General features: G+C 39.6%; 2 protein-coding genes across 2 annotated transcripts in view; both read right to left on the bottom strand.

Moving 5' to 3' along the window:
- Positions 1-640: 640 nt before the first annotated feature.
- On the bottom strand, positions 641-16,581 carry LDHAL6A (lactate dehydrogenase A like 6A). The gene is made up of 7 exons (XM_069469675.1): positions 16,447-16,581; positions 11,852-11,969; positions 10,751-10,924; positions 3,296-3,469; positions 2,368-2,485; positions 1,772-1,895; positions 641-958 (listed from the first exon to the last, which is right to left on the bottom strand). The coding sequence occupies exons 1-7, from the start codon at positions 16,570-16,572 to the stop codon at positions 794-796; spliced, it is 999 nt and encodes a 332-aa protein (XP_069325776.1). The 5' UTR covers positions 16,573-16,581; the 3' UTR covers positions 641-793.
- A 2,394-nt stretch (positions 16,582-18,975) lies between these two features.
- LOC138384277 (L-lactate dehydrogenase C chain) overlaps positions 18,976-26,988 on the bottom strand; it is a 32,173-nt gene continuing 24,160 nt past the window's right edge. The window contains exons 6-7 of the mRNA XM_069469674.1: positions 26,389-26,512; positions 18,976-19,393 (exon numbers count right to left, since the gene is read on the bottom strand). Of these exons, the coding sequence (XP_069325775.1) occupies positions 19,229-19,393; positions 26,389-26,512 (289 nt within the window). The 3' untranslated portion in view covers positions 18,976-19,228. The remainder of the gene's footprint in view (positions 19,394-26,388; positions 26,513-26,988) is intronic.

Raw genomic sequence — 26,988 nt, 5'->3', positions numbered from 1 at the left:
TGTCAGGCAGATGGCAGCGGGGGGGGGGAGGTAGGGAATGGGTAAATTCACACCTAATTGGTATGGTGTGTAACGTCTGAGGGTTGAGTATGCTTGTAAATCTGACTCAGGCAGTGCAAAGGCAATATATGTAACCAAAGCATTTGTATTCCTGTAATATTCTGAAATAAAAAAAATTAAAAAAGATATTTAGGGAATCAGGCAGCCCACAAATGATCAATTTAGTCTTAGTCATCGAGGGGTTTATACAGTTTAGATCTTTTCTTTAAAAATAAAAATCTACTCAAAAACAAAATATCAGAAAGAAACTAGCACAGTCAAATCAAGGTTTTATTTAGTGTTAGCAACTACATATTTTACATGTATATACTTTTGTTTTTACATTATAGAGGAAGTTACAACTTTTTTTAATAGCATATAAATAAACTTAGGTATAAGGCAGCCAGAATGAAAGAATTTACCATGCATTTGATGAAAAGAATCAGAATGTCTATAACACAATAAACACATTCTTTTGGACCAAATAACAACAACATATATATCAGGCAAGCACTAGTATATCAGAGGTCCCAAAAATACCTCTGATGCAGTCACTTAGGAATTGTTGAAAAAAATATCATCTATCATTTGGCTACTAAATAAGAGCTGGAAAGCTAAATAAGCAGGGCAGTTACTCTTCCCTTTTCCTTTTTCCAAGTTTCAGAAATTCAAATTTATTCAAAAGTTTGAAACATACAATTCCATAACTATGATCTCTTCCTCAATAGCTTCAGAATGGTAGCTTTAAAGAACTTTAAAGCTTGAGCTCCTTCTGAATTTCCCAAAGTATTTCTGCACTCTTTTGCAAACAGGCCTCCTCTTCAGGGGTCAGCTTTAACTTTATAAGGTCTGTAATACCATTCTCTCCCAAGATACATGGAATACTAAGGAATATTTCTTCATTTATTCCATAGAGGCCCTGAAATTAAAGACTTAAAAATTATTCCTTTTTCTTACTTCTTGACAAAGGTCTGTAATGTGAGAAACAACAGTTGCTGGGTGAATGAGTACTCAATGGATTGGTAATATAAATTATGGCAGACATAGAGCACCAACACAGAACAATTTAAAACATGATTAGACACACTGTTCAATTTCATCAGCCATCTCTCCACATAGGCCCCAGCCTTTTGCCATGTTTGCAGGGGCCCACATTCCTTTCTCTATCTCCTTAATCGAAACCACTTCCGATCAGGGGACCACTTCAAAACTCCTATTACTTTATTTCCAATGATTTAGTTCCATTTTGTTTGAACCTCTCCCCTTTAGACAAGCAGTGGGATCTTACCCTTGCCCCAGTTCCCTTGTCCCCAGGAGACTATCTGCTAATTCTTTTGTGGTAGTGTTTCTTTCCTAGGTCTCTCTTCATTGGACATAATTGAAACTGTTAGAGAACAACTCCAAATGTGACAAGATCTACCCACAGTGGTTCCCAATGTTACTACATATTTGTAGAGTTAGTTCACTCAGTTAAATAATAAATATGCATGAAAGACTTATTTTTATCTAATAAATGCAATAAGAACTGTCACACTAGGCCAGGACAAAGGTCTACAAAGATAGGTCTTTCCTTCCTCACCCTCCCACCTTCAGCAGGAGCAAAGAACAGACTTTTAAGAAGAGAGGTGTTTCCAGAAGATCAGCCTCAAAAATTAAGGGTCCCTCAAAAATGCTCTTTACCCCTATTTTATGTTAAAGTTAAATAATGATTTTTCAAACATGAATATCCTACCTTACTCAGGGTAGAAACTGGATGCACTCTCCTAAGATTTTTCAAAATGCTTTCTGTTAAATCAGCTACCGATAGGCTGACTCCCCAAGAAGTATAACCTTTCATTTTAAGCATCTCATACCTACTGTAGAGTAAGAAGAAATTACGAACATAAGAAGTTAGTTTGGAAGAAACACTTGTCATCAAACATCCACTTTGTGGCAAACTATCTGGCAATGCCACAAAACTAAAATGTTTCCATCAATAATTTCTCCTAGGAATTTCTTACAGTGGTTTTTTTAAGTAAGAACAGAGATCCAGAAATTAGTACGAAACCAATTCCACCACTAACAGTAAACATTACACACCAAGTATTTGAAAAAATATACTGTCAGTCAACAAGTGAGTCCCTAGTACATGCTATGACCAAGACAGAATTAGTCCCTGACTGCTTAAGAATTTATAATCTGGTGAATATGCTCACAGAAACAAAAGGAGTGCTAATAAAAACTTGGGAAATATAACAACATGTACTTAAGGGACTAATCACATCCCTCTAGCAGAATTCAGGTTCACAACTAACTTACAAATATAAATATATGAAATTGTCAAATTACCTGGAAACCACTTTTTTGTGGACATTTTCCCACTGCTCAGGATCTTTATCGGTTCCTATATCTGAGTTCAGATCCTTCAGAGGGACACCAGCAATGTTCACTCCACTCCATACAGGAACTAGGAGATACCAAAACCATCTATGCATTATATGGTGTTATATAGCAGGGTTTGGGTTTTGAGGGAGGCTTTTGGTTGTTTTGACCTTAGCAAAACTGTTACAATTTTCCTGACCAGTTTTCAACTAGGAATGTTCAACAGAACTATCAAAAAAAATTCAGATGTCCAAGCCATACCCCTTCCAGATCTAAATCAGAATCTCCACAGATGGGGATCCACAATGCTATCATCTTGGCAGGGATTCTCCAAACAAGAAAGTGGCAGTTTTAAGCTTTCAATGACAGGTAACTTTTAGCTTTTCTGCCTTTAAGTCCTTTTCTTTCCGTAGCCAGGGTTTATATTACATGGATTTCAAACATTTTTAGCCAGAAGAAACTAAAGGAAAAAAGGACTGCTATCACCACAGCACCCTTCTTCCCTTAATATTCTCCAGTTATATCCATCCTTTAGTCTGAAGAGTTCATGTTACCTGAATTATAATGCTGACCTTTCTGAACTAGAGTGTTCCAAGGTAAAAACTACATCATATGAGTTACTTAGTTCTGTATTAAGAAAGCATTATAATCTTAGCACTTCATAATGTAGGATTATAGTAGCAATCTCATGTTTTTCAAATTTGTATTTGTGTATTATTATTTTTAAAAACAACAAATGTGCAAAAACGTAAGCACTACTAGAAGAGCCTAAAGCAGAATAAAGTGTTTTCTCCCCACCCAGGAGCTATTTTATACTGTAAGTAAATCTATAATTGATAATACAGTCAAATATGTTTCAGAGAGGATGCAGGCCTCGACGGTGCTTTAGGCTTACCACTTGAGTCTCCATGCTCTCCACGGACCAGCCCATGACAGCTCTCAGAGTGGATACCAAGCCTTTGCCCAATAAAGTAACGGAAACGGGCAGTGTCCAGATTACAGCCACTTCCAATAACACGGTTTTTGGGAAATGCACTCAATTTCCAGGCTACATAAGTTAAGATATCCACTAAGAAGAAAAACTGTACGTCAGAAAAAGTTCTCATCTTAAATGATTATTCATTCATTGATTGACTGATTGATTGACAGGGTCTGGCTGTATTGCCTAGGCCAGAGTGCAGTGGCCCACTCATAGTTCACTGTAACCTTGAACTCCTGGGCTCAAGTGATCCTCTTGCCTCCTGTTCTTTTTAGATTTACCTATAGTAAAACTAGTATCTTCATCAGATGGAAGGTAAAAAAAAAAAAAAAAAAACCCTAATAAATCCAGTGTTTTGTAGGGGGGAAAAACATGGTACTCCATCCAACTGCAGCTATATACTACAACTCCAAAAATATCTACCCAATAGAAATTATGGAAAACCTTTTTGTTGCTGCTTTGCATAGCATGGTATGCAGAAACATAGTAAGTTCACTGCATAGAAAATTTTGAGAAACAGAAATCAATACTCCTTTATCAAATCTTTTAAATAATAATATTTCTCAGAGAATAACCCATTTTCAATAAGAAGCTTAGTTAAGAGGGGAATAGAAACAATAACAATAGGATATCAACTGTCAGGGAAACAATCACACCTTTGTCTCAGTAGGCAAGGGAAAAATTTTTGATGCAGTCTGATGTTTGGATGTGGGAATTATTTTAAACATTATTACATTTATCAGAATTTTATTCTTCTTGAATTGTTAAAATGGTTACTATTAACCAAAAGAAGGTCAATATGCTAGCAAACAAAATAGAATTTTCAAAAAGAAAGCATTAATGAGGATACAGAGATATTACGTAGTAATATATGAAACAATCCAGCAATATATAACAACCATGAACCTGGATACACCTAATATAACCTCAGAATAATGTAAAAGTAGTCATCAGGTGGATTTGATTCATAAGCATGGTAGAAAATTTTAATATACCTTTATCAGAAACTGATACATCAGAAAAAATTAGTGGTAATTTCACAAAACTAAAATTATTAAGTATAATCAAATAGATATATATAGAGCATCATGCCCAATAATGTCTATAAGGAACTTTTACAAGCACTATTAACTGGGTCAAAAATTAAGCCGTAGCAGATTTTAAAGACCTGATGTCGAACAACACAATTTTACTGTAGTTAAATTAGAATCAACCACAATAAAACGAATTTTAAAATGTCTCAAAACTAAAAATATACTTTCAAATGACTCACTGAGTTAAAGGGGAAAGAAAACTAGGACTTACAAAATATTTAGAACTGAAAGATAAAGTACCATGGAACAAAGCTAAAAAATAAAGTACTTAGTGGTTAAGTTCATGTTCTTTAATACATTTTTAAAATAAGAAAGATTAAAAATCAAATGACAAAAGTTATTAATCATAAAATAAAAGGAAGTAATGAGCAGAAAATAGTAAGATTTAAAAAAAACAGGATAGAAAATTTTTTAGGGAGGGAGAAGACTAATAAATTTGAAAAATCTCTAGCAAAACTAAGGGAGGGAGAAGGCAAAGTCTGAAACAAATACTACTAGGAAATGGAACATTACCATGGATACAATAGAGATTTTAAAAGTCATAAAATATGAAACAACATGCTAGTACATTTTAAAACTTGGATGAAAAGGATAACTCTCTAGAATACTTCCTAAAATGACTTACGAAAAAATGGAAAATGTGACTCAACATATATACCTTAATAAACTTCTGTCAAAAATCTATCCCCTCACCATTTCAAATTTTTACACACAAATTTTATCAGAACTTCAAGGAACTAATTCTTATCTCAAGCAGCCTGTTTTAGATAACAGGTGAGGATAGTAAAACCCTGACACCCAAACTGAGCAAAGACTACATGCAAAAATAATAAATGCACTATCACTTACTTACAAAGATGCATTAGCCTAGAAATGCAAAGATGGTTCATTATCAGAAAGTCTGTTAATGTATTATACCACTTGAGATTCAAAGAAAAACACATATATAAAATCATTTTAATTTTTGGAAAAAAAGCCTGATGATATTCCAAACTCATTCAGGGTTTAAAAAGGTAAAACAAAACTCAACAATCTAGCAACAGAAGGGAACTTCCTTTACCTCAAAAGGGTATTTATCAAAATCCAAAAAAAATCATACATCATGAAGAAAACTTAGAAGCATTTTCATTAAAGCCAGGAACAAGTCAGGATACCCACTATCACTGCTTCTATTTAACACTGTCCTTGAGAGCCTCCTAGTTTAGGCAGTAAGACAGGGAAACAAAGTTTTGGGAATAGACAAAAGTCCTTATATGCAGATGGCAGAATTGTCCAATACAAAATTTTTGATAATCTAAAAACTACCGAAATTAAAAATGAAGAAAAAGAAAAAACATGGATGCAGAAAGTTGTGAGACATGAGTAAGCATATCAACATGTGGTAGCACCAGAAGGAGCGAAAAAAGGGGAAAGAAAATTCAAAGAAGTAATGGCTGAAACATCCCAAATATGAAAAACATGCATTCAAGAAGCTCAGTGAACTCTAAGTAGAATAAACTGAAAGAAATTCACACTTGGACACATCACAGTCAAACTATTAAAAGCCACAGAGAAAAACAACTTTTCAAATACTAAAGAACCAAAATAAGTCAATAATGACTTCTAATCTGAAACAGTGGAGGCCAGAAGACTGAAAGTGCTGGGAGAAAAACTCAACCAAAAATCCTCTCTCTGGCTAATCTATATTTCAGAGTCCCAAATAAGGACTGAGAAAATTCATTGCTAGCAGCAGACCTGTCTTACAAGAAATACTAAAGCAAATTATGCAGGTTGAAAGAAAGTCACATCAGACAAAATATTCATACTGGCAAAACTAAAGAGCACTTGTAACAATTATATAGCAACTGTATAAGATTGTATAATTTATAACATCTATATAGTGTGTGTATATATTATATACACACACCCCTCAAAACACAATTGCAAAAAATATATAAAATTTAATTATTGGGTTTTTAAGATATAGAGATATAAAGTATTTGACAACTGTCTTAGTCCATTAGTGCTGCTGTAACAAAATATCAGGAAGGATACAGAAGATCTAAACAATACTATCAACCAAATAGACCTAAGTGACATCTATAGAACCACCAACAGCAGAATATACATCCTTAAGTGCACATGGAATGTTTTCCAAGACAGATCATACGCTAGGGCACAAAGTAAGTCTCAACAAATTTAAAAGAACTGAAATCATACTAAGTATATTCTCAGAACACAAGAGAATTAAACTAGAATCAACTAGACAAGGAAATCTGAGAAACTGACAAATAATTGGAAATTAACACATCCCCGTAATAATAATGTGTCAAGAAGAAATCATAAGAGAAATTTTTAAATATTTGAAATGAATGAAAACAAAACCACAAGGTACCAAAATTTATGGGATGCAGTTTATGCAGTGCTTAATGGGAAATTAACAGCTATAAATGCCCACTAGAAAACAAGATCTCAAATCAGTAACATAACCTTAGCTCTTAAGAAACAAGAAAAAGGACACACTAAAACCAGAGAAAACAGAAGAAAAGAAATAATGAAGATTAGAATGGAAATTAAAATTAAATAGTTCAACAGAGAAAACTATTTAACATCAAAAATTGGTTCTTCAAAAAGATCAACAAAATTGAAAAACCTAGGCTGACCAAGAAAAAAAAAGACCCAAATTACTGAAATCAGGAAGGAAAGGGGACCATCGCTACTGACCTCAGAGAAATAAATAGGGACTATATGGGAATACCATAAACAACTATACATCAACAAATTAGGCCAGGCACAGTGATGGCTCATGCCTGTCATCCCAGCACTTTGGGGGGCCAAGGTGAGGGATCACTTGAGGCCAGGAGTATGAGACTGGCCTGGGCAATGTAGCAAGACCATGTCTCTGTAAAAAAATTAGCTAGGTATGGTGGCATGCACCTGTAGTCCCAACTACTCGGGAGGCTGAGGCAGGACAATACTTGCACCAAGGAGTTCAACGGGGCAGTGAGCTATGATCACACTGCTGCACTCAAACCTGGATGACAGAGCAAGACCCTGTCTCTTAAAAAAAACAAAAACAGGCTGGGCGCGGTGGCTCACGCCTGTAATCCTAGCACTCTGGGAGGCCGAGGCGGGTGGATTGCTCGAGGTCAGGAGTTCGAGACCAGCCTGAGCAAGAGCGAGACCCCATCTCTACTAAAAATAGAAAGAAATTATATGGACAACTAAAATATATATATACAAAAAATTAGCCGGGCATGGTGGCGCATGCCTGTAGTCCCAGCTACTCGGGAGGCTGAGGCAGTAGGATCGCTTAAGCCCAGGAGTTTGAGGTTGCTGTGAGCTAGGCTGAAGCCACGGCACTCACTCTAGTCCGGGCAACAGAGTGAGACTCCGTCTCAAAAAAAAAAAAAAAAAAAAAACAAACATAACTATAAGCCAACAAATTAGATAATTTACATAAAATATATAAATTTCTATAAAGACAAAAACTATTGAAACTGACTCAAATGGAAAATCTGAATAGACCTACAAGTAGTAAGACTGAATCTATAATTTAAAATCTTCCCAAAAGCAAAACCTGAGCCCAGGTTTCATTGGAGAATTCCACCAAACAATTTAAAGAATACCAGTCCTTCACAAACTCTTCCAAAAAATGAAGAAGGAAAGAACACTACTACTCATTCTATGAGGCTGGGATTACCCTGATACCAAAGACATCTCAAGAAAACTACAGACCAATATCCTTAATTAAGAATATAGATACAAACAACCTCAACAAAATGCTAGCAAACCAATTCCAGCAACATTAGAAAAGATTATTATATGTCATGACTAAGTGGGATTTATCCCAGAATTGGTTTAACATCCAAAAAAATCAATTAGTATAGTACACTAACAGAATAAACTCCAAAAAAAATTATCACCTCACTAGACACAGAAAAAACATTTGACAAAATCCAACACCTTATTCAAAGTAAGTAAAAAAACAAAAAGACAAAAAAACACACCTATTCATAATAAAAACCCTCAACAAATTAGGAATAGAAGGGAACTTTCTTAACATGATAAAGAGCATACTCTACTTAATGGTGAAAGACTAAATGTTTTCCCCCCAAAATTGGGAACAAGACAAGGATGCCTATTCTCGCCACTTGGAAACACCATATTGCAGGTCTTAGCCAAGGCAATCAGATGAGAAAAAGAAATAAAAGACATCCAGAATACAAAGGAAAAATAAAACGTTCTTCACCGATAATATGATCTTGTCTATAGGAAATCCTAAGACTCTACTAAAATTTTAAGAGATAAATAATGAGTTCACAATGACAAGATACAAGATCAACATATAAAAATCAACTATATCTCTATATACTTGCAAAGCATAATCCAAAAATGAAATTAAGAAAACAATTCCATCCATGATAGCATCTAAAAGAATTAAAAAATTAGGAATAAATTTAACAAAGGAAGTGCAAGATTTGAACACTGAAAACTGCAAAACCTGGCTGAAAAAAATTAAAGGCCTAAATAAATGGGAAAATATCCCATGTCCATTGATCAGAAGATTTAATATTATTAAGATGCAAAGACTACCAAAACCGGTCTGCAGATTCAATGAAATTCCTATCAAAATCCTTGCTGGCTTTTTTGAAGAAACTGACAAGCTGATCCTTAAATTCATCTCGAAATGCCAAGGACCCAGAAGATCCAAAATAATCAAAAAAGAACAAAGTGGAGGATTTAACACCTGACTTCAAAACTTACCAAAAAGCTACATTAATCAGCACATTTCTAAATCTACTGTGGAGTGAGATTCATAATATATTAAATTAAAAATAAAAGACAACAGAGGAAAATGTATATATAGTAACAATAAACTATAAACCATAAAGTAGAAATTTTAAATGGCTACCTATAAAAGGATGGGAGGCTACAGGGAAAAGAGGACAGGGATAGAAGCTAGACTTCTCTGAATAATTCCTATTCTCTAGATTTGATGCTGGAGCCATGTAAATATTTTATAAAATTGTGAAACATAATTTAAATAGCAGTTCCTCCGTATCAAAATTAAAATGAATATACTTAGTCACGTATTTGGTTCTGGCCTACCCACAGAGAAAAACCATTCCAAATGATTTTAAAATATATTATAAAATTTGAATACCCCCTAAAGTACTGATCTCCAGACTCATCATCAGCTACCTGTTTGACATTTCCTCTTTTCAGATATCTCAAATTTAACACATCCCAATTGGAAATCTTGATTTTTCTACCCTATACCTAACATTGCCTCACTGACTCCCACCCCACTGAAAGCATCCAACCCAGGTAAACGGAACTACTATCCAGTTACTGAAAGGAAAAATCTAGAAGTTACTTTTGATTCCTCCCTTTCCCTTACTACACATAATCTATCAGTCCTGCACATTTTATTAATCTCTCTCCAAAGTACATCTTGAACTTGTCCCCCTTGTACATGCACCAGTGAGAAGTCTAATACAATTTTGGAGTGTCAGGCAGTAACCTATCGTGCTACTTTCACTTCTCACACAGTAATATGGAAAACAAACCTCAGCCTTTAGAACATAAACCTTGAAAGCATATGATTAAGCAAATTATCTTCCCATATACACTAATATTTAAAGAAACCTTGATTTTAGTACATACACTGATTACAAAAGTGCAAAAAACATGTTATACCTGCTGTCCCCAAGTCCCAGGCCATGGACCAGCACTGGTCCCAGTCTCAGTCCGTGGCCTTTTGGGCATCCCCCGCCCTGGGCCTGCACAGTGGGAGGTAGGCGGTGGAAGAGGGAGCAAAGCTTCATCAGTGTTTGTGGCTGGCCTCACCGCCTGAGCTCCGCCTCCTGTCAGATCAGCAGCGGCACTGGATTCTCACAGGAGCAAGAACCTTACTATCAACTGCGCACGCAAGGGATCTAAGTAGCGTGCTCCTTACGAGAATCTAACGCCTGATAATCTGGGGTAGAGCTGAGGCGGCGATGCTGGCACTGGGGGGCGGCTGCAAATGCAACAAATGTGGTTTGCTTCAATCATCCTGAGGCCATTCTCCACCCTCCACACCCAGTCAGTGGAAGGATTGTCTTACATGAAGTTAGTCCCTGGTGCCAAAAACGTTGGGGGCCACTGTGTTATACCAACAAAACAGGAAGAGATTCCAGAATTATATTGGTAGCATAGGATTTAATACTCATTAAATTTTTCTTTCCTACAAAGTTGTTACTAACCCCACTCCCCAAAAAACTCTTCAATTAACAGTCAAAATAAAGCTGACCTGGATTGGTAACAATAATCATTTTGCATCGGGGACTGTATTGTACAATATTGGGAATCATTAATTTAAAGATAGACACATTTCGCTGGACTAAATCAAGGCGTGTTTCTCCTTTTATCTGGCGTGCACCTGCTGTGATAATCACTAAATTGGAGTTTGCAGTGACAAGGTAATCTGGGGAAAGATTTGAAGAAAAAACAGGTTATGAAAGAAAACATCCGACATTTAAGTACACATTTCCTGTTCACCTCAATCACCACAGTAGGTTTACCAAAGAGTGGGTTCCCTTAAATTTTATACTATGCTCATAGTACTCTTTTAGTTTAAGGAAATTAGTTCTAAGTTTTCCTTGTCCATTAAAAAACAAAAACCTAAGCAAGGAGCGGTGGCACATGCCTGTAGTTCCAGCTGCTAGTGAGGCTGAGGTGAGATGATCACCTGAGCCCAGGAGTTCAAGTCCAGCCTGTGCAACACAGTGAGACCCTCTTTTATTTAAAAAACAAACAAAAAAAAAAACCTCCTATTTTTTGTACTATTTAGAATAAGAGGTCAAAATGTGGATTAGTCTAGTAAATGAAGAATATTTACTTAGAGATAGCAGTGGTGTGAAAGGACCTTTGAACAGGGAGATCTTGGTTCATTCATTTGTTCAAATAATTATTCTCGGGGGCCAAGTGAATAAAGGATAGCGGGGAAGAGCTTAGGCTTTGGAGTCAAACAGAACTGGGTTAAAATCCCTACTCCATCACGTTATTTAACCTCAGTGTGCAGGTACATCATCTGTAAAACACAGAGTTGTGCGCAGGTTTAAATAATATAAAGTGCTTACATCAGTGTCTAGCACACAAGTGGCAATTAATTAATGATAGCTATCATGATAACTACTATTTCTGCTGCTCACAAAGAACTCAGTCCCATGCTGGAGGAAATCTTATAAACAAAGTACAACCTAATGAATCTGAACATGTTATAAGAGTACAGAGTAGAGAGCAACCAGCCTTATCTATAAAAACTGGGGAGGTCAAAGGAAATAAGATTATTTCCTTAGATTTTTTTTATGTAGTATTAGAATATTTATAGTATTTAAACTATGACATTAACCTTTGCTGGAGACAATATTTGGCATTTTCACAAAAGGGCTGCCATGTTGAAGATCCACTGTCTCACCCTTCAGTTTGCCTTCATCAGCATCCACAAGGGCAAGTTCATCACTCAAACCCTAAAAGATATTAGTCAATGGGGGTGAGGTGGGAGTACCTCTTGATTAATTGGAGAGTGAAAAAAAATTCTTATGTTGGTGGTCTATGTCTAGCTTGTGAATTACCGGATTGAGAGAAGACATAATCTGTCTCCTCATTAAACCAGAAAAGATACAAGTTACAAAGTTTCAGCTCATCATTAGGAGAAAACAGAAACTGTTTAGTGAAGAGAACAGCCTCTGAAGGTAGTGAACACCCCCATCTTCAATTTCAGCTGAGGCTACACAGTGAGAAATTGCTGTCAAAGGAATTTCTGTCCAGACTGTGAGCTCCTTGAGTCATCTCCACCCACGTGGTACTTAGCATCCACAAGAGCTCAATAAAAGTTTTAATAAATGGATTTAGTCCGTTTTCGGTTACTTAGAATACCTGAAAGTCGGTAATTTATAAGGAAAAGGAATTTATTTCTTACAGTTATGGAGACTGAGAAGTCCAAGGTCAAGGAACCACATCTGGTGAGGGCCCTGCTGGTGGGGCCTCTGCAGAGTTCTGAGGCAGCGCAGGGCAGCGCTGAGAGTGCTAAGCTCGGGTCTCTCCTCCTCTTCTCATAAAGCCACCAGTCCCGCTCCCATTAATAACCCATTATCCATAAACACACCCCTCATGACCCAGTCACCTCTTAAAGGCCCCACCTCTCAATACTGCCACACTGGGGATTAAGTTTCCACATGAGTTTCAAAGGGGACAAACATTCAAACTATAGCAAATGAGTTAAAATGGAAGGCTCCTTTTAACTCTAAAATGTTTTGGTTCTATCATCAGACAAAATTACCTACAGAAACCAATTAGTACTATATATTTCTAGGATGCTAATTTATATGTAAGACAGGAGAGAAAATATATTTGTATTCACAAAAGAAATACTAGAGGATACACAAGAAACTAATATAAATGGTTTCCTAAAGTGGACATTGGGAAAAGGTTGTATGGAAAGTGGATGAGAATGTGACTCCTCCACATACGTCTTTTTGCATTACTTTTATTGTTGAACCTTGTGTGTATATTACCTTTTGGGGAATAGATGTTTACCTATTTTTATCTTTATTACATATTAAAATTTTTCCTAGGAGGAAAAATGCCTCCGTGCTAGAACTTAGAAATAAATGATCAAGTATCTATAATTTAAGCATATATCTTACATTGGTGGATCTTTTTTCTTTATTCTAATTACTGGAAATCCAAGTTAAGCACTACAAATTTTAAACTAGACTATAACTAATTAGCCCAGAAGTCTAAGTGGTACCACAAGGAAAAGACTGGTGCTTAATGAAATGCCAATGCTTTCTGGATACCCTAAATTATTCAAAGAGATTAGAATACTATGGAACAGAATTACACAGTACTCATAAAATTATCTTAAAACATAGTTTTAAAAATGTATCATAACACTAGTAGCACTGAACATACCTAGCCCAAGACCTTAGTTTCTAATACCATTCTCCAATAAAAGGAACCGAGGTTTAGGGGGAAAAAAGGCTGATTCTAGGACTGGTGCAGAAAATATACAAGACGAAGAACCTGAAACATTTTGAAGTTCCAAAAAGTAAGGAAGTAAGTACTCGAAACACAATAAAAACTCTACACTGATGGAGTAAGCCAAAGGGACACAGCAGCCACCTGGAAGAGCTCCCAATGGCCAAAACTGGTGCAATTTAAGAAACAAAGACGTATTTGATTATAACCCATAGTATAAAATACCATGAGCCCATACCGATATTAACAAATGACTGAATTAATTAATAGAGAAAAGGCAGATCTCTCATGGAGAAGAATTAAAATAAATATTTCTGGAGGGCAGATACTCTACCCTCAAGGAAAGGGAGCATAACCCCTTAAGTGTGGGCCACATAGAGGGACTTCCTTCCAAAGAGTGCAGTATGGAAAGAGGGAAAAGAGTAACTTTACAATAGAGAAACCTGACAGGTGACTCAGGTCAACATCAACACTGGTAAATCATGTTGACAGTATGTACCCTAAATATGTGATGAAAATGTCACTTTACCTCTATATCTTCCTCCCTAAGACCCAAAACCCCAGTCTGACAAATTCCAACAGAGGTGCATCTACAAAATACTTGACCAGTACTCTGCAAAATGGTCAACGTCATCAAAAACAACAAAAGTCTCACAGTCTACAAGACCCCAAGGAGACATGGTGACTAAATGTACTGTGTTATCATCCCGGATGCACTGATGGAACAGAGGCCGTCAGGTAAAAACTAAGGAAATCTGAGTAGAGTATGGGCTTTAGTTAACATACCACTATCTGTTCTTTAATCATGACAAATGTACCACACTAAGGTATACCATACCAAGCTACGGTGATGTTAATAACTACATGTGGCATATAAACTCTCTCTGTACTTCTTTTCAATTTTTCTGTAAATCTAAATGTATTCTAAAAAAATAAAGTCTATAAAAATGTATTCTAACTCAATCTCTCGGGACCCACTTTCCTTACTTATAAAAATGAAGCAGAGTAGACTATCCAATCTTTGTATTCATAATCCAGTGCTTTTTCCCTTTTAATGTGCATTTGGATTTTAGCAATTCTTTCATTCCACTACTAAGTGTCTATTACACTAGGCTGTTCTAGAGTCAGGATACACCATCAAATTAAACAAAGTTGGATCTCACATTATACAATGAAAGTTTATGTATTATGGTATGATTCAGTAATTTTCAAAGGCATTACTGTTTCTCTACTAGGTTTGTAAATTCCTGCCAATAAATTACTAAACAAATCCTACTGAGAATTCCTTCATCAGAAAGGAGTTTCTAAAATATCACGACCTCCCTGAATGAAAGAAGTTGCACTGTCTAGGGCAAAGAGAGGGGGAGATTAAAGTAAGCCTTAATCTAGAGCTTTGCAGGGGGTCTGTGTACCACATTTTCTATGATATACAAATGGTATCGTTTGCAATATAATAGAATTCCAGTTCTAGAAGCTTGTGGCTGTTATCACTTTTTTTAGGGATAGGACTCCATCCCTCCCAGAAAGGCCCTTAAAAGCAGAGATGGTTAATAAATCTTTTACTTCAAGCTTTTCTACATACAATATCGGTATACTTATCAATTCATGCAACTTAAGATGGTCTGTGCCTTTTTTCTCCTCTATAAAATAGATCTGCTATTTACTTTTCAGGGTTGTTGTATAGGATAATGTACATAAAGCATATTGTCATTATCATGGATGTTAAAAACAACTGTAGCCTGCACAGTGGCTCGTGCCTGTAACTTGGGAGGCTGCAGCAGGAGGATCGCTTGAGCTCAGGAGTTCCAGACCAGCCTGGGTAACACAGCCAGACCTTGTCTCTACAAAAAATAAGAAAAATTAGCTGGGTGTAGTGACACGTGCTTGTAATTCCAGCTACTTGGGAAGCTGAGGCGGGATCACTGGAGCTCAGAGGCTGTAGTGAGCTGTAATCACACTACCGCACTCCACCCTGGGGGTGACAGAGCAAGACCCTCTCTCTAAAAACACAAAAAACTCCAACAACCAAAAAAACAAATATATTGTTTTTCACGTATATGTATTAGCAATGAGGACACTGCTGATAAAGACATTACTATTGGTAGAACAAAATGAGTCATGGGGAGTTTGTATGATTGGCAAGAGCAGCAATTGACAGCAGCTGCTACTCTTAATGCCATAGGACACTATGTCATCTAGATATGAAGCCCAGGACCAATCCTTTAAATTCAATCAATCATGCCAGGATTAAAGGCCTTGTTTAAAAAAAAAAAAAAAGGCTTAAGAAAATTTTATAGATATTCCATTAATAAAAACAAAGTATAGCTCAAAGTTTCATATGATTTACTAAAACTTTATGAGCTCATGTCAGGGTAATATTCTTAGAAAGGGATCAGAATCTTTTTAGTCTTCTGTCTCAAGCCATTAAACTAGAATCTTACTTTATCAGCCACATCAATACTAAGAACAATAAACACTAAAACTAACCTAACATGAATAAGGAAGGAAGGGAAATAAATATAGAAACCAGGAAATGGGAGAAAAATAGTTAAAGGGAAAAAGATTATGGTATTTGGTACTAGTAGAATGCCTACCACCACTGACATGTGGTGCACTCTTTTCTCTGCCACCTATTTCTCCAGTTTTTTAAAATTTGTGAGCTGATTTTCCAAATCAAGCAAAGGGGTATCTCATTATTGTCATTACATGAGTGAAAATGAAATGTCAACATACTTTCACTGAACTTGTAACACATATGACACCACCATACAATTTAGAAGGAGGAGCTCCCTCTGGGAGGAACAATTAGAAAACAGCATCTGTTCCTCTAGACTAACCCAGGCCCTGGACGGGGTCCCCCAAAGACCCCCTGAACTGGGCAAAACCTGCACAACCATGTGCAGAGGCCTTGCCTCCAACCGAGGAAATCTTGGTTAACCCTGCGGCCCAGAGCACATAGCTTACTTTTAATAAGATGCTGATAGCACAGGCCATACCAACCGATCCAGTTCCCACAATGGAGATCTTATTGTGATGAATGGCCTCCTCTGAAGTGAAATTCTGAATGAGTTCACGCTTCACGGTCGCCATCTTGGAAACCTAACACAGTGAAGAGAAACTGCAAAGCCATTTCCAGATTTGGAATTGGTCTGTAGTGGGAGACCGGGTAAGGAGAACCCCTGGGCCCCAGTGTGGAAAGAAGTGCTGCAGACACAACAGGGACCCACAAATTTGACTGGCAAAGCAGCTGGGTAGTTTCTGGCCAGCAGCCCAGCATCCGTGAAGCAAACCAGGGAAAGGAGAAGGAAGGTGGGTACGGCTACGAGGGAGTGAAGGGCAGGAAAGGGGCTGCTCCACCAAACATGAGACTACAGCTGGGATAGCTTTCCCTCCCCTCCTCCAGCTGACCACCCTTCTCTCTCCCCTTACACTCTTTCCCCGCCCCCGGCTCTCAGCGCCAGGACCCCGGCCGGCCCCGGTCTGCAGGCCCAGGCACCAGGTACTTCCAGCCACACTCACAGGAGGGAAGGGCCAACCGCCCCAGAGCGGGTTGCATGTCCCCAGGCGCGGACAAAGAGCCAGCCTCTGGCGAAAACAACTGGCTCCCACGGCGCCCACGCTCTGGCTGGTTCGCGGTACTCCCGCAAGCCAGCTCATAGCCACTCACTCAGGAGGCGAGAAATAGAATGGAAGGACACAGCCGCGAAGCTCCTCGGAGTTTGCAGGAAGTAAACCACCGACCTGCTCCCTGCCTGCCACGCCTGCCACTGCGGCTGCGCAGGACCGCGCCCAGCTCGTGCGGACCTCGCAGGGGCCCAGCACACCTGGCGCAGGCCCGAGGCCTGGGGCACTGCGCCTGCGCCGTTGCCTGCCGCCACCTGGCAGCCTCGTGCCGTGGGCCTGCTCATCTTTCTGCAGTCCGCGGGCTTCGGGAAGGTTCCTCGGGGCGGGGGCCTCAGCTAGCGCACCCAGTACTGTTTCCCAGAACTCAAGCGCTAGAGAGCCAAGTAGTTTTACTTCTAACCAAACCTTGTCTGCATGTATCCAAAAAGCTGTTTAACCCTCATTTGGAAATTTATCGCCAGTGCTGTAGGAGAAAGGGACCTCAGGGATTTTCACCGCCTCAAATGTGAAATGACATAGAAAAAATAATATTAACCCTCTATGCAAAGGGAATTTTGAAATAAGATATAGGCCGGGCGCGTTGGCTCACGCCTGTAATCCTAGCACTCTGGGAGGCCGAGGCGGGTGGATCACTCGAGGTCAGGAGTTCGAGACCAGCCTGAGCAAGAGCGAGACCCCACCTCTACTAAAAATAGAAAGAAATTATATGGACAGCTAAAAATATATATAGAAAAAATTAGCCGGGCATGGTGGTGCATGCCTGTAGTCCCAGCTACTCGGGAGGCTGAGGCAGTAGAATTGCTTAAGCCCAGGAGTTTGAGGTTGCTGTGAGCTAGGCTGACGCCACGGCACTCACTCTAGCCTGGGCAACAGAGCGAGACTCTGTCTCAAAAAAAAAAAAAAAAAAAAAAAAGAAATAAGATATGAAACCCTAAGAATTTGACCAGTGGAGTGCTAATTCATAACCATTTCTACAAGTGGAAGGGAAAGCTCAACTCATTAAGTAGTTAAATGTAGAATCCAAAATTAGTCTGTAATAAACCAAGGTTTCTACTTCTCTTCTCCCACCACATTTTATGTAATCTGTTTTCCAACTCATTTATAATCAAAAATACATACTGCACATCTGACAAATTCTTTTATAAAATGTAGAGCGGCATTTCTCTTTTTTCATTATCAGCCTCCTCAAGAGCCTTTTTAGAAATTTTCCCCCATCATGAAATTAAATATTAAGGAATAAGATCTGTCAGGTAGGATTGAGCTTTAGAGTGACAAACCCTTGTAATATATAAAATTTTTTTCACACACACCCCCAAGAACCAATTTTCACTCCCTTGGGGACTATGCTGTCCTGTTGAGAATACGAGATGTAGAGCAGTTTTACTTCATAGAATATTCCCTTTAGAAACTATATATATTTTTCAGCCTTTCAATCTTTGCAAGGATTTCCTAAAATTAAGTTTTAATTTGGTATACAAACAGGAGTTTTTAAAAAAGGCAAAACTGGCCAGGCGCAATGGCTCATGCCTGTAATCCTAGCACTCTGGGAGGCTGAGGCAGGGGGATCACTTGAGCCCAGGAGTTGGAGGTTGCAGTGAGCTATGATGATGCCACTGCACGCTAGCCAGGGTGACACAGTGAGACTAAGTCTCAAAAAGAAAAAAAAAAAGCAAAACCCACAGAAGACTCTCCTTGCCCCCATCCTAACTAAATTAAACTCAACCATATTTTATGCATTCAAGGAAACACATGAAGAAAAAGGAAAAAGAACAAAATAATGGGAAACTAAGCATGTTCAGTAGTAGATGACTAGAATGAAAGCTATCAAGACAGCAAGAATAACAGACTATGAGGGTGGACCGTGCCCTTACATATATGACATACTTCACAAGCATAGCTTACACCTGTACAGACTAAGTATCACGTGACTAGAGCTATAGGGGACTCATAAAGAGGAGAAATCTGTTTACAGTTTCTTCTTTCTAACCTTGAAAGACTGGATTGATGTCATAGGTGTCCAATTTTTTTTTATTTTTTACACATCAGATGAAAATACTTTTATAATGTAAAATATACAGTCTCCTATCTTCTGTTCTGTAAAACAGTGGAACATAAAACGGCTTTAAATTGCTAGGTTCTTCTGGACATCCCAAAGCGTACTCGCACTCTTCTTGAAAAGGGCCTCCTCCTCAGAATTCAGGTTAATTTTCACAACATCTGAGACACCATTCCGACCCAAGATGCAAGGGATACTGAGAAAGATTTCTTCTTGTATTCCATATAAGCCCTGAAAGGCAAGACTAGATTATTGTCCAGTAACCCGCTATGGAAAAGCAGCTGTGCAAGCGTCAGAGTAAGAGTACACGTGCATAGGAGAGACTATGGTGCTCAACAAGGACCACTTGGAGGGTAGCAGAGTAATTGTCAGCAAAACTGAGGGCATCCTTATGTCCCATGTATGTCTCATACAAAGTATGATGTGGAACTTACATTCAGTGACAAGAAGAACATGCCAGAGGCCTTTAAAAGGATCAAGAAGGGGGCTAGGCACAGTGGCTCATGCCTGTAATCCTAGCACTTTGGGAGGCTGAGAGTGGAGGATAGCTTGTGGCCAGGAGTTCGAGACCAGCCTGAGCAAGAGCGAGACCCCATTTCTACAAAAAATAGAAAAATCAGCTAGGCATGGTAGTGCTCACCTGTAGTCCCAGCTACTTGGGAGGCTGAGGCAGGAGGATTGCTTGAGCCCAGGAGTTTGAGATTGCAGTGAGCTGTGATGACACCACTGCACTCTAGCCTAGGTGACAGAGTGAGACTCTGTCTCGGAAAAAAAAAAAAAAAAAAAAGAAGGACCAAGAAAGATACAATCTACTTTAACACTTGCCAGGTCATTTCTGTCCACAGAGAAGGATGCCACTCAGTCCTTCCTGATGCCATTTTGCTGATGAAGGACTATGAGATCAAACATCCTGTTTGATGCAGAATGTGACTGGGAAGTCTCTGCTTTACACCTTTACAGCAGGGGGTACCACTGAGTTTGGACAACAGATGCTACAGGGGGCATGTCAAGCCTCCAGAGCTGATGCCCCCAGTAGAGCAAATGGATCTTCTTACACGCCCAGCAAGATCTACGTCTTTCCCCTCACCAGTTGCAATGGAGTGTACTCCTGCCCATCCGTACTCCCATGCGCCACCTCCACCTTCCATCATGGACAGTGCCGTGGGAGGGGTGGAGCCCCACGCCACTGCCCTATCCTCGGCCCACGGAAACTCCATTCAGCAGCCCCAATATTCCCTCCACTCTTGCAGCCAAAGCCAAGAGCAGCTGCCAGAGCCGCTTACAACCTAACCCACACCACATCTAAAGGCACAGATACCAGACTCTGCCACCTCGGTACTACCTCCCCCAACCCAGCCCTGGAAGATACAAAGACCCAGTAGACCCCTCACACCTCCCTACCACATCACTCTTTGCCCCTCCCCGGGGGGCTGAGTCTGGGGTTGTGGGAGATGGAAGGGCCTTGTTCTTCCTCCAGATCTAATTATAAATAGTTACGAGGATCTAATGGTGAGGGAAGGCAGAGCTCCCCTGACTCTGGAGCAATGCCTCCCAGCCTCCCACGCTAGCTCAAAGCCCACCCCGCTGTTCAGCCACGCTTCCCTCTCACCATCTCCAGGGCTTTCCCCAGGAGCACGGGGTGTGCCCCTTGTTCCTGTTTTGGTCTAGCAGCTTCTCCCCACAGAGGAACTCTGGTAACCTTCTGCCCCACAGTCCAGCTCCCTCACTGTTGCGGCTGCTCTACACTCAGCCTCATGAGCTCCATCAGAGCAACCACATGTCATCCCCAGGGCCCGCTGCCAGGGCCTACTCACATTCCCGCCACTTTGGTCTGTGCCAAGCTGTGGAAGGCTACCGTCCCATCAGACTGTCAGCCCACGTTCCACCCACCAGGCTCCAGCCACAGTCATATTCGACTTTCCTATTCTTGATCATTCCATTGCCACCTCTGTGTGACTGTTGGAGCTTTCACATGAGCTTCCAGGGGTGTCATCAGGGACAAGGCCACTGTGTCTAGGGAAAAATCCCCTCTGCTTCCCTACTACTGTTTCTGGAATTTGTTCCCCTCCACCTCTGTCATCTCTCTTCGCTCTAGAAGGGGTACTTCAGACTGGAATTGGAGAATTCATGTCCATCCATCATGCTGCTAGGTGGGCTGGGAACAAGGAACCCTGGATCAAGGGTTCCCCCTGGCCTGGCCCTGTGTGCTAATCGTGCTAACCATGACCTGCTGCCACCCTCAGCCTGCCTTTTCCCCTTTAAGCTTTATGCCTGGTTAGTGATATTCCCCCGGATATATTAAAATGTGCTCCCATTTGCTCTTGGACTGGCAATGAAGTATGGTGATGGTTCTTTAAAGAGAATTCCCTATTTATTTGACAAAAAATCTTATTAATATATTAATATTAATGTGAAATAAACTGCACCTTGATTTGTATGCTGAAAATGTGTAGTAAAAATGAAGTAACTAGAAAAAAAGAAAAAAGAAAAATGATCTCCTCTTATTGTCAAATGTTTAAGTGTTTCCTATAAAATATAACGCATCCATTGACTTGTTCAGTAAAGGCTATTAAATACCCGTATTACTCACTCTGTCCTCAGTGCGCTCATTTGACACTTCCCTGACTCTTCCTCAGGAGTCCTAGAGGGGTAGCTGCTTATTTTCCGCAGCTTCTGCATCCTCAAAAGAGAAGAGTGTGTGGTATCCCCTGTGTGCTCCTCAGTGCCCCTTCCAAATCATTAAAGTCCTACTCTTGTGAAAACAAAACATACTGGGGCCCGGTGCGGTGGCTCACACCTGTAATCCTAGCACTCTAGGAGGCCGAGGCGGGAGGATCCCTTGAGCTCAGGAGTTCGAGACCAGCCTGAGCAAGAGCAGAGCCCATCTCTACTAAAAATAGAAAAATTGACTGGGCATGGTGCCTCTTGCCTGTAATCCCAGCTACTCGGGAGGCTGGGGCAGGAGAATCACTTGAGCCCAGGAGTTTGAGGTTGCTGTGAGCTAGGATGACACCATGGTACTCTAGCCCAGGTGACAGTGCAAAACTCCATCTCAAACAAAACAAAACATATTATCCTTCTGTTTTTCAGGCTCATTGTATTCAGCTCTTTCCTCCTTTCTAATGACCATCTACTAGCCTCCTGGTACCTGGTTATTTCATCTCATTCACAAAAGACATTGACATATGGCTCGCAGTCTTCCCTGTGTATCCCAATTTCTGCCATTATCCTTGTTGACTTCATTGTTCATGGGGATAATCCAACCAATTCCTTTTCTTTCCAGTTTCTTGTCTTCTTTAGATCATGGGACTTTCTCCTCCACTCCGGTTATCCTACTCTGGCCCTTGTTATGGGTCCCTCCATACCAACTTAGAGTCCATGATCCGTCATTCTGTAACCCTTTTGCCATGCCCTAAACCCCTTTGCCCATTTTAATGTTTAGTTTTTATTAATGTTTCCTAAATTCTTCATTATTTTTTAAAGATTTATTCATGTGTATATATAGATCACATTCGAGGGCAAAAGTCTTTAATTTGTCTGTGACTCCTTAGCAGAAGGTTAAACCCATTTTTTACATGTGTACAAACCAAAGGTGCATGCCCCTCTCTCTCTCAATCTGTCTCTCTTTCTCCCTAGTCCCCAATATCTCTGTCTCTCTCTCTATTTTTCTTTCACAGTCTGCCAGTAAAACCCAAACCTGAATGAATTCAGCTATCCGCTTTCTCCATTTCTGCACTCAGGTCACTGGAAAAAACTATACAACACAGTTAATCTTTAACTTACATTATAAATTAATGCTTCCCAACCTCAAATGAGCATCTACCCTGACAGTAATTCTGCTTTTTATAAAAAATCAAATCTTCTTTCCCATTATCTACAAAGACTATTTACAATTTTCTCAAATCTCTGGACTTTCCTATGCCTCCCCTGACTCTCAGTAGATGATTTTTGTCTCCTTTCACTAAAAAGATAAAAGGCGTCAGATGCTTCCAAAGCCAAATTTACAAATCTATATGCATCAGTACCCATCCTGTTACCTCCTGTTACAACAGGTAGATGTCCCTCCTCCTCTCTAGGCTAACACCTCCACCTCTGCTCTGGTCCCATCCCCTTCTGCTAATTACTTCTATCTTGAACCTCTCCCTTGGCACCTGATCTTTATCATCAGCACCTCTGCTTTGGAAAAAAAAATTGTCAGCTGGTACAGTGGCTCATACCTGTAATACTAGCCCTCTGGGATGCCGAGGCAGGTGGACCATTTGAGCTCAGGAGTTCAAGACCAGCCTGAGCAACAGCAAGACCCCGTCTCTACTAAAAATAGAAAGAAATTAGCTGGACAACTAAAAATATATATATAGAAAAAATTAGCTGGGCATGGTGGCACATGCCTGTAGCCCCAGCTACTTGGGAGGATGAAGCAGGAGAGTCGCTTGAGCCCAGGAGTTTGAGGTTGCTATGAGCTAGGCTGACACCACGGCACTCTAGCCTGGGCAACAGAGTGAGACTCTGTCTCAAAAAAAAAAAAAAAAAAAAAAAATTGTCCTGATTTTCTTCTCTAATTACTGCTCTCTTTCCTTACCTTCATAGCCAAATACCTAAAAATAGCTGTTTCCACTTGTCTGAATTTCCTCGGTCTACCCCAGTGGTTCTCAAACAGAGATGATTTTGTCTCCCCAGGGATGTTTGGCAGTACCTTGAGACATTTTTGATTGTCACAACTAGGGGAGAAGGTATGCTACTGGTAGCTAAATGGATAGAGGCCAGAGATGCTACTAACATCCCACAATGCATAGAACAGCCCCCCCCCCCACAGTGAAAAATTATCCAGCCCAGATGTCAATAGTGTCAAGATTGAGAAAACCCTGGTGTACTCCAATCAGGGTCTCAATTCTATTACTTCATTAAACAGTTCCTGCTAAGGTTATCACTGACCTCTGTCGCTTTATCCTACTGGAATTTTTAATCCTCATTTAATATGACCTCACAACATCAATCAACATGAGAAGACCAATTCTTCCATCTTAAAGCACCCTCCTTTCTCTTGGTTACCATGATTCCATGTTCTCTTAGTTTTTCTTTTAACTCCCTGGCCACTACTTCTTAGTCACCTTCGTGAAATCCCACGATAAACTCAACTTTTAATACTGAAATTCCTCAAGGCTCAATCTCAATCTTTCTTCTCACTTTATAGACTCTCCTTACACAAGCTTATTAAAATTTACAGCTTCAGGTACCATGTGTAAGGGATATCTGTTGTCTTTGTCTGTTTAACATCTCTTCCTCTTTTTTGGTTAACAGAACCTCTCTTTTCTTTTTGGGAACTATCCCTCCCCCCAGCTGACAGGTATCAAAGGAATGGGTATGTGATTCCAGAAAAGGCAATTATCTAGAAATTAGTATGGGCAAAGGGGGACCTGAGATTACAGGCTCTAAATCTGCAGGTACTGGGAGTCATCTTTTTTTTTTTTTTTTTTTTTTTTTTTTTAGAGAAAGGGTCTTGTTCTGTTGTCCCAGCTAGAGTACAGTGGCATCATCACAGCTCACTGTAACCTCAAACTCCTGGGCTCAAGCCATCCTCCTGCCTCAGCCTCCTGAGTAGCTGGGACTACAGGAGTGCACCACTGCACCTGGCTGATTTTTGTATTTTTTGTAGAGATGGGGTCTCGCCATGTTGCTCTGGCTGGTCTTGAACTCCTGGCCTCAAGCGATCACCCTGCCTCAGCCTCCCAAAGTGCTGCGACTATAGGAGAAGCCAATGCGGTGGCCTGGGAGCCATCTTTGTTGCCCCATGGAAAACGTCCGCATGAGATGGAAGGCAATAGAGCAAAAAGAGGAGCCAAGAGAATGGACAGAAAACATAGTTTGAGCACCTGATTGGGCCTCCTCAGGGTTTCAGTTACATGAGCATTTATATATGTATATATATTTTTTTCCTTAAGCAAGTTTGAGCTGGCTTCTATAGCTTTTATCCAACAGTCCTAATATATTGTTTATATGCTGATCATGCTCATAATTATAATTCCAACCCAAAACTCTTTTATGAGTGCCAGAAGCTTGGACTCAACTACCTATTTCTGCTCAGGTATTTCAAAGGCACCTCAAATTCCAGACCTTCGAACCTGCTTCGCTTTGAGTACCCCCTTCCTCAGTGAATGAGATTACCACCTAAGTGTGCAAAACAGAAACCTAAGAATGACCTCTCTCTCCCTCACATCCCACTCACTCCATTATCAAGTCCTACGAATTCTACCTCCTAAATACAGTGTCTCTCAAATTTGTCCCCTTCTCTTCCCCTCTACTACCAACATTCTCTCTATTTGGAGCTATTGCATAGCCTCTTAACAAGTTTCCCTACATCTACTCTTGTCCTCTTCAAATGTGTTCTCTGCATCACAGAAATCTTTTTAACATAAAAAGTTTCCAGTCCCTTGGTTTCCACTGCTCTTAAGGCAAGGCCCCAAAGCCCTTTATAAGGCTTTTGGTGGACTGACCACGCTTACTTCTTCAGCCTCATAATGTACTCTTCCCTTTGCTCTCTACATTTCAATAACTGGACTTTTTAAACTTTTTTTTTATTTCAGCATATTACGGGGGTACAAATGGTTAGGTTACATATATTGCCTTTGCCCCACCAGAGTCAGAGCTTCAAGCATGTCCATCCCCCAGACGGTGCGCACCACACCCATTAGGTGTGTATATATCCATCCCCTCCTCCCCACTCCGCTCTGCCCGACACCCGATGAATGTTATTACTATGTGTGCACTTAAGTGTTGATCAGTTAATACCAATTTAATAACTGAACTTTTTTTTTCAGATCCTCAAGTGTTCTCGACTTATATCTACTTAGATCCTCTGCACATGTGTTCCCTCTGCTTGGAATATTAGTCCGGCCTTTGAAATTAACACCTACTCATTACTTGGGTTAGGCCACATTTTACTTTTGTAGGAAGTCTTCCCATGCCTCTCCCCAGGGTAAATTCACCTGTTATATATTCCTAGCACTTTGCAGTTTTCATCACAACATTCATCACAATTTATCATATATTTACTTTTGTAATTGTTTTATGAAGTTCATTTCTTTCATTAAACTCTATGACATCAGGCTCCTTGTCTTTTTTGTTCATCATTATAATATCCTCAGTATCTTGTACACTGTCTGGCATATGCTAGGGACTCAATAAATATTAAAGGAAAAATGATAAATGAAGATTTAATTTAAGCCTACCTTAACCATAGTGGAAACTGGATGCACTCTCCTAAGATTTTTCAAAATTGATCCTACCAGATCTGTCACAGACAGTCCAATAGCCCAAGAGGTATACCCCTTCAGTTTGATAATCTCGTAGGCACTGCAGGTACAGAAAGTAAGGAAATTAAATTCATGAGAAGTCAACTCAGAGAAAACATGATATTCTTCAAGCATCCATTTTGAAGCAATCTACATGCCAAAGCTACTCTATTAAAATTTTCTCAGAGGTTTCTTCTAGAAATTATTTATAAATAGGCAATAAAAGTTTCTGTACTATTCTCATAAAACTTCACTACTCACTTTAAATAAGAATTAATTTACCCTTCTATTATCATAAAGGCAGAATACCAGGACATATGTACCACTCAGCATGAAACTAGTTGTAATATTTTTGTATTGTTGCTTAAATAGCCAAACATGGCAACTGATTACCTTGAAAGTTACGATCTGTGCATTAGCATATCCCAGCATTAAGTACATTAATACTGCTGTGCAATCATTACCATCATCCTCTCCATAACGTTTCCAACTTCCCAAACTGAAACTCTATACCTATACAGATGGTGATTTTAGGTT

This window comes from Eulemur rufifrons, chromosome 6 (genome assembly GCF_041146395.1).
Source record: "Eulemur rufifrons isolate Redbay chromosome 6, OSU_ERuf_1, whole genome shotgun sequence".
NCBI classification, from domain to species: Eukaryota; Metazoa; Chordata; class Mammalia; order Primates; family Lemuridae; genus Eulemur; species Eulemur rufifrons.
This window is presented reverse-complemented; position numbering and strand designations above follow the sequence as displayed.

Excerpts from the sequence above, each read along its gene's own strand:
- LDHAL6A (XM_069469675.1), bottom strand. The coding sequence starts at position 16,572 with ATGGCGACCGTGAAGCGTGAACTCATTCAGAATTTCACTTCAGAGGAG. Across the intron at positions 11,970-16,446 it reads CTATCAGCATCTTATTAAAA|GGTTTGAGTGATGAACTTGC; the intron begins GTAAGCTATGTG and ends AATATCTTTTAG. Across the intron at positions 10,925-11,851 it reads AAATATTGTCTCCAGCAAAG|ATTACCTTGTCACTGCAAAC; the intron begins GTTAATGTCATA and ends ATCTTTCCCCAG.